General features: G+C 37.7%; 1 protein-coding gene across 1 annotated transcript in view; it reads right to left on the bottom strand.

Moving 5' to 3' along the window:
- The window catches only part of HCN1 (hyperpolarization activated cyclic nucleotide gated potassium channel 1), a 191,279-nt gene that overhangs the window by 11,739 nt on the left and 166,878 nt on the right, over positions 1-12,662 (bottom strand). Inside the window, exon 6 of the mRNA XM_061373121.1 lies at positions 8,603-8,843. Within this exon, the coding sequence (XP_061229105.1) occupies positions 8,603-8,843 (241 nt within the window). The remainder of the gene's footprint in view (positions 1-8,602; positions 8,844-12,662) is intronic.

Below are 12,662 nucleotides of genomic sequence, written 5' to 3' on the forward strand. Positions count from 1 at the left end.
TTGGTTCTTTAACACTATTTCTTTCCATTACTCTCTAAAGGTCTCCCTTCCCAGCCTTCATTTGCTTAGCCATTTTTTATATACATGTCAAACATTAGGTACGGTAAGTGGCCTAATTAGAGAGGTTAATTTTTTTTTTTTCCCTAACATTATTTTTCTTTGGCAGAGAGTGTCATTTATTTCATTGGACATAGCACAAACTTCCTGGGGTAAAAATTATTCTTCTGGAAAGAACTGCCTAACTTTAATTGACCCAAATTTTCAGAGGATGTATAGAGGAATACTTATTTTAGAAAATGTTCATATTTACTTAGGGTTTGTCAACAAGCCTGAACTGAAAGTGTGCTCCTTTCTTTACTTTGCCCAAAGCTGTCTTTTATGGCACCTACTTAGGAAAAGCCAGTTTCTCGAAACAACTCTTGTTTGTATCAGCCTGTTTCCTTGAAGAAGGCTTAATATTCTACTTGATAGCAACTCTACAAAAAACAGTGTGATAACATGCTTACTGATTTAAGCTTACATTCTAAGATAAAGTGCTTAAGTAGCAATTTAGCTTTCACACTGACAGGGTCAAAGGCCAAAAGTGATTTTGTGTAATAAATTTATGTCTACCTTTGTTCAGATGGATACCTATTACCTACTGAAAAAAAGCCATCTGTTTCCTTATGTATTCAGTGTTACGCTCTTGTCATCTTGAGTTTGGCAAACAATAACAATTGCAAATTAAACTATTCAACTTGAATTTAAGTGGACTGTAAAAATATTGCACTCCATTTTTTTTTCCATTAAATTATTAAACAAATGATCAGAGACTGTCAGTTCTGAATTAAATATTTAGATTAAATATTTAAGCTAAACTCAAATATTTAGTTTAAATTCTACTGTGTAAAATTGAAGGTACTTGCAAACCATCTTCTGGTTTATCTCTGTTGGCCACCTCAGATATCCAATCTATGCCAATGGGATATTTTGCTTGTGTCTAGCTCTTTTATGTATCAAGCGTAAATTAAAAATTTATATCCTTCATGAATTTGCAGAAGTGGAGTTATAATTTGGTTTTAAGACTATGCTATTTAGATAGCACAAATTATTACTAATATTGTTATTTTTAATAGTTAATTTTATATTTGTATTTGCTAATTAATAAAACTCCTAAATCCAAACACATTTTCTACCTTTTAGTATTACAGAGTAAATTATTTTTATTCTATCTTCTTAAAAAATCTCTTAGGTTAAAAACAATAATAGCAAGAAGGTCTTCTGACTGCATAGTATTTTCTATGTAGAGTATTGTGTAAAAATAACAACACAATGCAGAACAAGAAACTATGTCATACCATAACGAAATTTATCCTCAAAATGGCAGACTAGTCTATGCCAAAAAAACATTTAATTTTTAGGGCCTCTTGCAGACAATACTTTTAGAAAAATGTTCTATATTACTTACTTGAAGAGTATTCTATGAAAGAACTGGTATGGCGATCTGGAGATCCTGCTCCCTTAAAGCATTTAATTGTGTACTTGCCATTACGGATGTGAATAACCACACCTCAGAGAGGCTACTTATAATTAATTATTTGTATTGTAGTATAAATACTGAGAAAATTTACCTTTATGTCGAATGAGTAGCCATATGCAGTATTTTTGCAAAATGTAAACCAATATGTCATATCATACTGTCCAGGTGCAAGGCAGCGTGCAGTCAGGCCCTTTAACATCATTTTCTCGTATTATAATCAGCATTATATTGAAAATCTTTAAAAGTCATCTATCAAAACAAGGTACTTAAAGTGTACCCAGAAAAAAATAAGAGGTAAAATATAATCTAAAGTGACTCAACATTTCCCATGGTATTATTTTCCACTGCACTGGTCTAAAATATACTGACAGTTGCTGTACCGAAAGGGGGAAAAGCTCCATAAATAATAGGTAGGTCAAAGAAATTCTATCTAATTGGTCTTCTACAAGCTGAAGCAAATGGAAAACACAATTTATTAGAATTTTAAATGTGGAAGGATAAGTGTTAAAACAGGATTAAATAATTTAAATGAAATGAAACATTTAAAAATCTACAGTATTCCATGAACTACTTGTTATAAAAAATAAACCAAAACAGAAAAGATGCCATAATATTTCTCTGGGACCTATTCTGGGAAGAGGGGGATGAGAATCTGATTTACATATAGATTTTCTGGATAAATGATGATATGCAGCACAGTTAGTGATATCTACCTTCGGTTAAGTAAAATGTAACATGTTTTTGTCTCTTATTACAATGTATGAGGTAGACCATTATGTTTTCATATCCACATACAGCAACTCTCATAAATATTATCATAAAAAGAGTTTAAAAGAAAATCCCATGCACTATTTCATGTTCAACATACCTGAAAGCTCATAGGAAAAAAAAAAAAAAAAAAGAAGCAATATTAGTTTTAGTCAGTCTACAAATTGGTTTATTGAATGACTCCAAGTGGCATGATACCACTGGGTTTCTCAAAGAGGGAAAAAAGCAGAAAAGTCAGTGGGAAGGGGTAGCTGCAATGGACACATCACAGACTGGTTACCACAGATTACTGCACACTTACCTACTGGAACTAGTAAAATCCCTCACACTGCAAATACAATGAAACCTTCACAGGGCCTCCAGACCCAATCCATAAAAGCATACCTACACTTCCTACTCACTCAGTTGGGATTTCCCTAGCAATAGTAGCATTCCTTCAACTCTCACAACACAGTATCATTTAAAACCAAAAGCAAGGGGTTAAATTTCCGGGAGCACACGCCTAGGTTGCTGAATGAAGGAAAGCTTGTGTAAACACAGGTGGGAAAACAGATGGAGAAAGGAAAAGATAGCAGGGAGACAAGTTTTATCTTGTATCCTTTGAGGTTGAGAGGAATTTTGCCAGTGACTACAGCAAGAATAGGATGAGACCACAATGAACAACCAGTCCTCTGTCCCCCAGAAAGCAAGCTAATGAAGTAACTAACAGCAGAGTCCTGAACCTGTTCCCAGAAATCCTCTTTTTAAAAAGCTGTGCTGAGCCTTACAGTTTGGGTAGCTCTGGATTTATTCCTTTATTTTTCTCTCTATAGGCATGTCAGCCCCACTCTGACACACCAGTTAAGCACAGAGGCAGTTCTGCACATGCTTAGCTGTATCAAGACTGTATGCACAGAGTACTTCATCTCACTCCACATGGCTGGCAGCTGGAGGGGAACACATCACAAAAGCAACTCCTGCTCATAAACGTGCTCTGGCAGTAGCTCTGGGACAACTTTGACTTTAATGTTTGCGGGGGTAACATTCTTAGGGAAGTTATAAAACGGTAAAAAGATGCTCTTCTTTGTTCATAAGCAGGAGCTTGAAGTTTGTGGTGGAGTATGTGCAAACACCAGCAGACTGGGGCTGGGGTTAGAGATACGCACAGAGTGGAGGGTCACAAGGTGTCAGGGAGCAAAAGGCCTTTCCATAATGGAAAAAGAAATGGCAGAGACAAATCTTTGGTTTATTACAGTCCTGGATGTTTGCTGCAATTAATCGTAAGACATTTTTAATCACTAACATCCTTAATATTAATATGGAGTCATTCTGGTATCATCTGCCACAGCAAAAATCAGAATTGCCTTACAGCAGTGGTATTACACCAGTTTATATCAATATACATTGGTATAATGTAAATTAGATTAGTGTTACAGCTCATTAGATACATTATTATTTATCCTCTGTAAAGCCTCATACTTCTTTATATGCAAAAGGCTCATGTGCTTCAGCTGTAGAAGAGTTAAAAATCTTTGCATTTTCCCTATTTTATGTGTCTAGTGAAGAACTAATATGCAGTCTGCTCAATAATTCTTCCTATAACAAGAAGCTGTGGAGTAATTTCTAATACAATCACCTCGTACTTAACCAAGACTACCTTTGCAGTGCTGCAAACTGCAGATCCTCGGAACACTGAGCAAGATGACAAAAATTTTAATAATTTAGCCATCACAACATCCTCAAAATACAATTGTTTACACTTTCACCTGGCTCCTGATTCTTATTCTCCATCCCAGAAAGGCTGAAATTCAAGTGTGTTCATCTCATTTGCTCAGCTGCAAACACATGTGCAGTCAGGCTTTCCTACTTGCTGTTCAGAAGTGATAGGTGTAAGCACCTTCCCACTCCTTTCCATCTTCTGAAGTTTTAGGCATGCTCTAAGCCCTTAGATTTTCTTCTCTTTCCCATTGATCTCATGTCCACGTCCCTGCACCCACAGTTCCTCTGTCTCATACTTCTTTGCACCACTCACAACCCGACTTTCACCCACACTCTCCTCTCTCTATTCAGGTCCATCTCACTCCCTACTGTTGTGTGCTATGTGTTAACAAAGCCCCAGTCATCAACTCTCTCCTGACCTTCTTCATTCATGTTTTAGTCTCCCTACAGAAGCAGCTAGAAGAAAAGGTCATCATTTCCATTAAGAGCAACCTTGTTTCCCCTCATATGAAAAATGTTGGTCTCACTGGGAGAAGTTTCTCTTTTATTTGTAGAGAAGAGATGCATTTACTGCTTTGCTGTAAGTAGCAGTAATCTCACTCTGAAGGTATAGGGAGGCATTTTATAAAACAGAGGGGGAAAAGTGAAGAAAGACATTTAAAAAAAAATCCATAGAAATTTACAAAAAAAGAGTATTGCTGCATTTCCTCAGAAAACAATATACAGTCCTGGAGAATCCAATTAAAGCAGATATAGAGTATTAAAATCCTGGAATTCTCCACTGCTGTGGTTTACATTGTTTAACTTATGCAGAAATTACTATATAACTGTGCATTATAATGAAAATTGTCTTAATGTATTCTTCATGGCCCAATTCCTGTCCTTTTTATAAAATCTCAAACAAGCACAGTATGCAAAGACAGGAATTTTAAGGTACAGCAATAAAAAGTTACTGTTTTCTTTAAATGCCAATAAAAGGCAAAGAAAATTGATTGTCCTGAATCTTTCTGAAACATTCTTTCCACCGATCCATGTCTGTTCAAAACATAATTTATGGCACTCTCTGCAAAACATTTCCCCTGTGGTCATTACTGAAAGTTTTGAAAGAACACAGTCAATCTCGCCTGAACATATTTATAGTTCTGTCTGAACATATTTAGCATCTAATAGTTGCAGATAGTGGTTTTTGGTATGCTGACTGCAGATCTGAGGAAGCATAGACTGGGCAGTATTTCTCATGTGCTTCCTTAAATATTTTGTTTATTCCATCAAAGTGGGAATGGGGCAGAGGGTAGGGGGCACACAGCTTAGGGAAATGCATAGCACCAGAAATTACTTTCAAATTCCTACTAGCAGTTGGAGTAGATACACAGGATGATAAAATCCTTCGATCAGTATATCGATGTATAGGATGAAAATAAGCATCCTACATGCTGCAGGGCTAAGTAATGCTGCTGCATTAGTTCAAAAAGATTAGATTTATGAATACACATGAAGGTTAAGGGACTCTTGCCATACGAATACCAATGAACAATCCACAAGATCTCTGTGGCTACTGTCCTGCACTTAGTCTTTCCTCCTATCTTCACTCCAGAAAAGAGAAACTAGTGAGCACATACGAGGAAAGAGGCAGACAATAATTAAGTCCACGTATATGGATGGCTCTTTAGAGTCACTACTCTGTACCTCCCTCAAAAATAAACAGAAAATGTAAAGCAGAGGTGTAGTCTGATTAATCCATTCCATTAATGGTTACCCAGGCATGTTCTTTTTGAGAATTTCCAAGCAATTGTAAGGCTTTTCTAGCTTCACGTGAGATTTATAACACCCAGATCCATAGGGAAGCCTGTTTTCTAATTCAGAACAAAGATCAGGAAAGGGAATGGAAGTGTTCAACAGTATCTCAGTCTTCCACCCTCCAGATACTTCCTTTATTACTGCAACTTCTGGTTTTCCACACTCTCATTTTCCCCAAAAGTCTCTATTCAAGCCTTTCCCAAATACTGCTGGCACTGATTTGGCTCTTCTTACATCTTAGCCTTCACACTAATTGCCGGTTCTCCCACAACTTCTTGGTATCATAAGTTTTCTACTAATACAATGTTGACAACACCCAAACAATTTACATATTCTAAATTTGATCAGTGTTTTCCACGTCCAAAGAAGGTTGTTGGTCAAACCCTCCATGAGCTCTGGAGGCAAGCCTGCCTCTCAAGGGACTCCTCCCAAACCTCCCCACAGCCAGGGCCCCTGGGAGATTCAGCTCTAGGACATACCTGACATCCAACAGTCAGCTCGTCTGAGCTGGGACCAGAAACTTCCTGGCTGTTTAGGTATGGCACATTCCTCCAACTCATGTCTCCTTGTAAGGGCGTAAGTGTTGATACTTATTTATTGTGTCAGACCCAGGAGCTATACAGTTGGAATTATAAGTTGCAGCTTCTTAATCGGTACATCAGTCTCAGATTCCGTATGTCTCCATTAGGCAAAAAAGGGGTATATTTATTCAGATTTAGGATCTGAACACCAACATACTCTTGCAGTTTATTTTACCACTGTACAACACTTTTTGTGTCAGGAAGCTTTACTCAAGACTCATATACATTTCAGGAGAGGACTGTCTTCTCTAGAGAGATGAGAATGTTAGAAATCTTTTTTCTACGCTTTGACAAACCAAGCATTTTCAATTCACAGTTATCTGATGTGCAGCTAGTTTCCTCTCTTCTCAGCTTCAGTCAAACAGTGCTTTTTTTTCTCCAGGGTCTGAATTCTGAATTCCCTTCTGGGAATACACAATGCTATGTAATATTTTGTTAAAACATATCTGAATCACACCACTTCCATCTTAGGGCACTTACTTTCTCAGGTTCTCTCTCACTGTGTACTTGCCCTTTTTTACCTTGCCCTACCTCACCTCTCCAGGCTACATCCAGCAGCAGCTATTATTTCCTATTTACCTCATCAGCTGTCATGCTTTGGATGTATCTGACCCCATTTTTGCACCCCATGTTTCATGCCAGCTGCAGTCTGGATGAGCAAAACTGCTTTGGTATGCAATGTAATAAGTTCCTGTGGTGTCTGGGTGTTACAAATAGCTTATTTTTTGTGTGCATTCCTGTTAAAAGGGTAGCGGATGAGCAGGATGAGCTAAGTAGTCACTTGCACTGCAACAACAGGCTGACAGTTATGTAAAATACTTTCATGTGCAATCTCCTCTGATCCTATGCTGGTTCAGAGGAGTATTATGGTTAGATTCAGCTTGCAGGCTCTTGCAAAATCATTTTCATAAACTGGGGCACTGCTAAGCATAGACAAGACCAAGACCAAGGTTGCTCTGTTTCTTCATCCTCAGCACTTTACCTTTTCTTTCTCCTTAATCTCCTGTCTTCAGCATCTACAGTTTAAGCCCGTGGGATAAGCACAAGACTTCTTTACCGTAGTGCTTCTGCAAATACTGGTACAAATCACCTTGCAGAGGCTACTGCAGAATGACAAGGCCTGCTGGCCAGATCAGGAGGGGTTGCTTTAGCGTATTATTCTAAAATGGGATTAGTTAAGTAACTCTACAGACCAATTCAGACATGAACCCAATTCATTTTTGTAAGCTTCTCACTTCTGTATACCAGCTAAATGCCACTGATTAGGTTTTCAATTGATCATTTTCTGAAAGGTTTTCAATGCAGTTCTGGGATGATTCATGAGATACAACAGAAAATTAATACAATGACTAACTAACTGGAACTGTCATGGGCAGCAGCAGTACACACAAATGTTCAACCAGCTTCTGGAAACCATCGTTATTCTACTCACAGAGGCAGACACCTATCCTATTGCACAAAGACAATTTACAGTCACAAGGAACAACATTTTCATGCCTTTCAATTATTTTATGTAAAAAATGAGACTTGTTTTTATCCAAATAGAAATATTCAGATGCCATAATCTAAACAAAACCCTAATTTTCATTAGGTTTACAGGATCAATTTAATTTGGATTAAAATTCATGTCTGTTTTTTGTTAACATACATCTGTTAGAGATCTGTCTAGTCAGATAGGTAGTCCTCATAGTATAGGTAGTTCTCATAGTATACTGGAAGTATGAACATTGCTGTATGCTAAAATTCAGTGAAAAAGCACTAGTATCAGCTTGAAATATCCATGAATACCAAAATATCTGACATAAATAATGGTCTTTTATCCACTGCCTATTTTTGTAATCTTACAGTGACTTTTACCTTTTAGAAGTACTTTATGACTCAAAAATTGTATTCCCTTTTCAAAGCAGATGAATACTGTTTATTTTATCTTGAAATAGCCATAAAAGTATTATGCAAATTATCATACGTTTATTTACATACTGTATTAACAAAGCTCTTAATTCAAAGTTATTTCAAAACTCAGGAAGGTCACTCTGCATCTTTAGCAGCTAGCCTCACAACAGTAAGCAGACTGAACATCTTACTTGGAAATATTTTGTGCACTCTTTGCTGCAGTTGGAATTGTTTAGGCAAAAGACAGTCAGTAGACTTACACTGATGTCTCCATGTGTCTACTATCTCAACATGTTTTATTCCAGTGCATTCAATCCTGTGTTATCATTCATTTTTTCCTACTCACCTCCAAAGTAAGAGCCATCTGTCAGCTTCAGCTCCTTGTTGGATTTGGTGATGACACCAGCAACACCATGCTGAATGAAATACATCTTTTTACCCACAGCCCCTTCTCGAATAATATAATCTCCAGGTTGGAACACCTCAAATCTCAGTTTGCTTAGCATGGCAGTCACAAAATTTGGGTCTGCATTGGCAAAAAGAGGCATTGTAGCAACCAGCTTCCGACAGTTGAAGTTGACAATCTCCTAAATGGGAAAGCAACATATTAAAAATAATGGTCAGCAAATACACAGAATATGATGGTCATTGAAAAATACACATTCTGCTTTCTGCACAATGAAGTTCTTTAGCTCATACTGGACTTTTCTGTGGTTTTGTGCCTGATTTTTATCTTTTCATTACGTTATCATCTGTCAGCAGTGAAGTGATTGAAACAACAGTCTGATTTGCATTTCTGAGGTGAAAGGTTGTCTTCTTCAGGCAATTTTTTTTTATTATTTATTTTTCCCCTTCGAATTTAATGGGAAAAGCTTGACAGAAAGATAAAAATTAAATAGGAATTACACTGCTCGACAACATAATTATCTGTTGCAATAGCTGCATTAAGTGATGAAGTTATGAAAACCCTGTGTTTTCAAATATTACACCAGGAACATCCTTCTGATCACAACTGCAATGGTAATAAAATGTACATTACAGTTAATAGCAGGACTAGCTGAAATCAACAGGAAAAATTCTTTCCCAGAATTTAACTCATTTTATAAACACAGAGGCATACATTCCTGCCCTTCAAAAAAATACATATATATCAGACACTCATATGAAGAAAGCCCTGTTATTTTACTAAGACTGCTATAGTCATTAAAGGCACCTCCCACCAAGAATACTTATATTTACAGAGCCAACTATAAGCACATAGACATGAAGCTATTAATATCATACTTGCTTTAAATAATAATAAAAAATAACAATTTCTGAAAGTTTCAAAATCATTCTTGCAGACCTTACTTTGTCTTAGGAAAATTAACATAGTCAGTTGCCACAGAGATTTAACAATGTATTGGAGAGCTGAGACTAATCAGTATTACACATGGAGAGAGGCTCAGGCAAGTAATATCTACTGAGTTAGGAAGCCAAACATGACAGCAAGAACACATATGTCATCATCTGTATATAAATGGACACAGAGCAAATAAAAGAAAAATACAAGCAATCACATAACTGTTTTGCAAAATTAAATGTAATTTCACTGTCAATAGAGTATCCCAAGTATTTCTTACTCTAAGCCAAGGCTTTGTGATTGATGTAAAGGAGACAGCCCACTTAACATTATTTCACTCTTTTGACAGAGGCACACTGCATTCCTGCTGGAAGTTGCTTTTTAAACTCCCATGCATCTGCTGTCTCATACTTAGATATCTCATATATCCCATGCAGCCACATCTCTGAGCATCAACCTTAGATATACTTGTTCACAGTTCAGATGAATTCCTTTCTTCTTCTCCGCCCCCAACATGTATTAACCCACTTGCAGACATAGAATCGTAGAATGGTTAAGTTTGGAAGGGATCTTAAAGCTCATCCACTTCCAACCTCCTGCCACAGGCAGGGACACCTTCCACTAGACACAGATAGCTCAAAGCCCCATCCAGCCTGGCTTTGAACACTTCCAGGGATGTCAACCAACACCTTCAAGTCGTTCCCCTTAGGGCTGCTCTCAATCAATTCTCTGGCAAGCCTGTATTTCTACTTGGGATTGCCCTGATCAAAGTGCAGGAATGTGCACTTGGCCTTGTTGAACTTCCTGAGGTTTGCAGTGGCCCAACTCTCAAGCCTGTCCAGGTCCCTCTGGATGGCATCCTTTTCCTCTAGCATGTTGATCACATCACACAGCTTGGTGTCATTGGCTATGATGGGGAAGTTCAGCTAATTCACAGTACAAGCAACAAAACCATAATGGGTTCTTCAAATCAGTCCCCTTGCATCTGTGAATGGGATGTGAATATCTCTTTGAAGGGAAGCAATTGGTTAATGAGGCACTCAAGAAGCATGGGCATGATCTGGGAGCATAGAAACAGAGCATAGAAGCAGAATTAGCAAAAAATAATGTGGAACACAACATCTCACCAGGTACCTGGGAAGCAGAAAGGTGTTATCTGCAGCAATGTCTTATTTTCCATTAAAGAGAGAAAAAACAGAGCAAAATTACTAGTGCTGCTCTAGGTTAGACTTACGATAGCTTCTTACAATTCCACAAGAAAGTATGTAATGGCAAGGTGGAAACAGAAGTGTCTTTAAGCAGAAACTTAACAAAGGACAATACAGCTGTTCTCATTAACCCTGGCCTCAATAACATCATCTCTACATACTTAGATAAACTGCATATAAGACTTCTTCCCCTCCTCTTTTTTTTTTTCCTCTGGAATGAGACAAGGAGATGTAAAATATATAATTTTATACAATTATAAAAATGCAGAATTAATTCTAAAATTTTGGGGCTAAAGATAGAGTGATTTGAAGAGTAAGATTCTACGTTTTCGAAGTCAGTCACTAAACTCCCATTGATTTCAGTGGGGATATGATTCCACCAAGAATATTTTAGCTAAGAATTATTTATAAATGATGGAAATAGAACAACCCTCTCTGCCCATCACTCTTCACCATACTGACTCGCTCTCCCTCATCTCCTCTGACTGCCCTAATTTCCCCTTGTTGTGAGTGTTCTGGTATGCCTGAAACACTGCATCATGTGTGGTCTTCATAACTAAGCATAAATGGGCTGGATTAAGACAGGAGACAGACCTGCCGCCAAAAGCAGACTTCCTTATGGTTGCATGAAGCTTGAAATATACAGTAATACATGGCAGAAGTAGAAACAGAAAAGATGTGAGGAAAAGACCACAGTTTTTTTGCAATGACTGGGAGACTCCCTGCTTATGGAAAGGAAGAGCAGTCTGGCTAACGCTCCCATTCAGTGAAGGCAAAGACATTGATGCTACCAGTGCAACACTATGGGATAACGCTATCTACACACATGACATTAGAATCAGAGCATAAACACCCACCCCTCCTGCTGAAGTTAATTTTGCTTGTAAAAAACCATGGAAAATTTGATGCAAGATAGGTGCCAGATAGCTGTCACTGGCATTCAAGATCAGTGAATACTGCTAAGTCATTAAGTCAAAAGGAGCAATCCCTGGCTGCCCCTTCAAGTATATGCTGCATAAGGGAATAAATATTATAAACAGATTCTACCCAACTGTCTTTCTAAGGGATGAGGAAAAGCCAGTTTTCCTTCTCATCTAAATACTCCATTTCTCAGCAAAGCTTCAACCACCACCTCTCTTCCAAGGGGAAGCTGTTTACTCCCACTGCTCACAGTATGGTGGCACCATGCAAGGAGCTCCAAATTACATCCTGGGCTCCGTATGAGACTGTCTTACTGCAGCCTTGGCTGACGCAGAAAAGGTGGCAATAACTATTAGTTGTCTTGCCTAGCTCAGGGACTTTGCAGTAGACTTGCTGCTTGTTTTCTGAAAGTAAATAGCTTTTCTTGCCTGCCCAGCAGGCAGAGAAAGGAAATTACCATGAAAGCAAAAATTGACTGGAAATTATATAGGAGCTGGTGGGAAGCAGAGAAAAGCTGTGAGAGTGAAAAGCTCAACTCCAGTCACAATCAAAAAGGAAGAATAAAATAGATCTATTTGGAATAGTATTAAGAGAGAATGGAAGAAAAACAAAAACGTAAAGACCAAAAAGAAAGGGAAAAAAGAAGGTAGGAAGGTGGACTTTAAAAACAGATTGAAAGACTGAAATTCCTGAAAAAGTAAGAGCACTGGAATACAAAATGTCTGGAGTGAAAGCTGAGAAATAAGGCAGATGAAGTAAACAAAAGGGAAATCGGAATAAAAGCAGACAAGTGATCAGTAACATATCATAACAGCATCATATGACAGCATGATATAGACAGAGGGGAAAATTCAGACCTACGTGATTCCTCTGCACAGAGGCCCAACTGGAAAAAATATCATCTCATCTTGGGAATCCCAACAAAACACACCCTT

The sequence above is a fragment of the Neopsephotus bourkii genome, unplaced genomic scaffold, assembly GCF_033783945.1.
Source record: "Neopsephotus bourkii isolate Nb327-2 ecotype Australia unplaced genomic scaffold, CSIRO-AGI_Nbou_v1 NB_1628, whole genome shotgun sequence".
Classification (NCBI taxonomy): Eukaryota; Metazoa; Chordata; class Aves; order Psittaciformes; family Psittacidae; genus Neopsephotus; species Neopsephotus bourkii.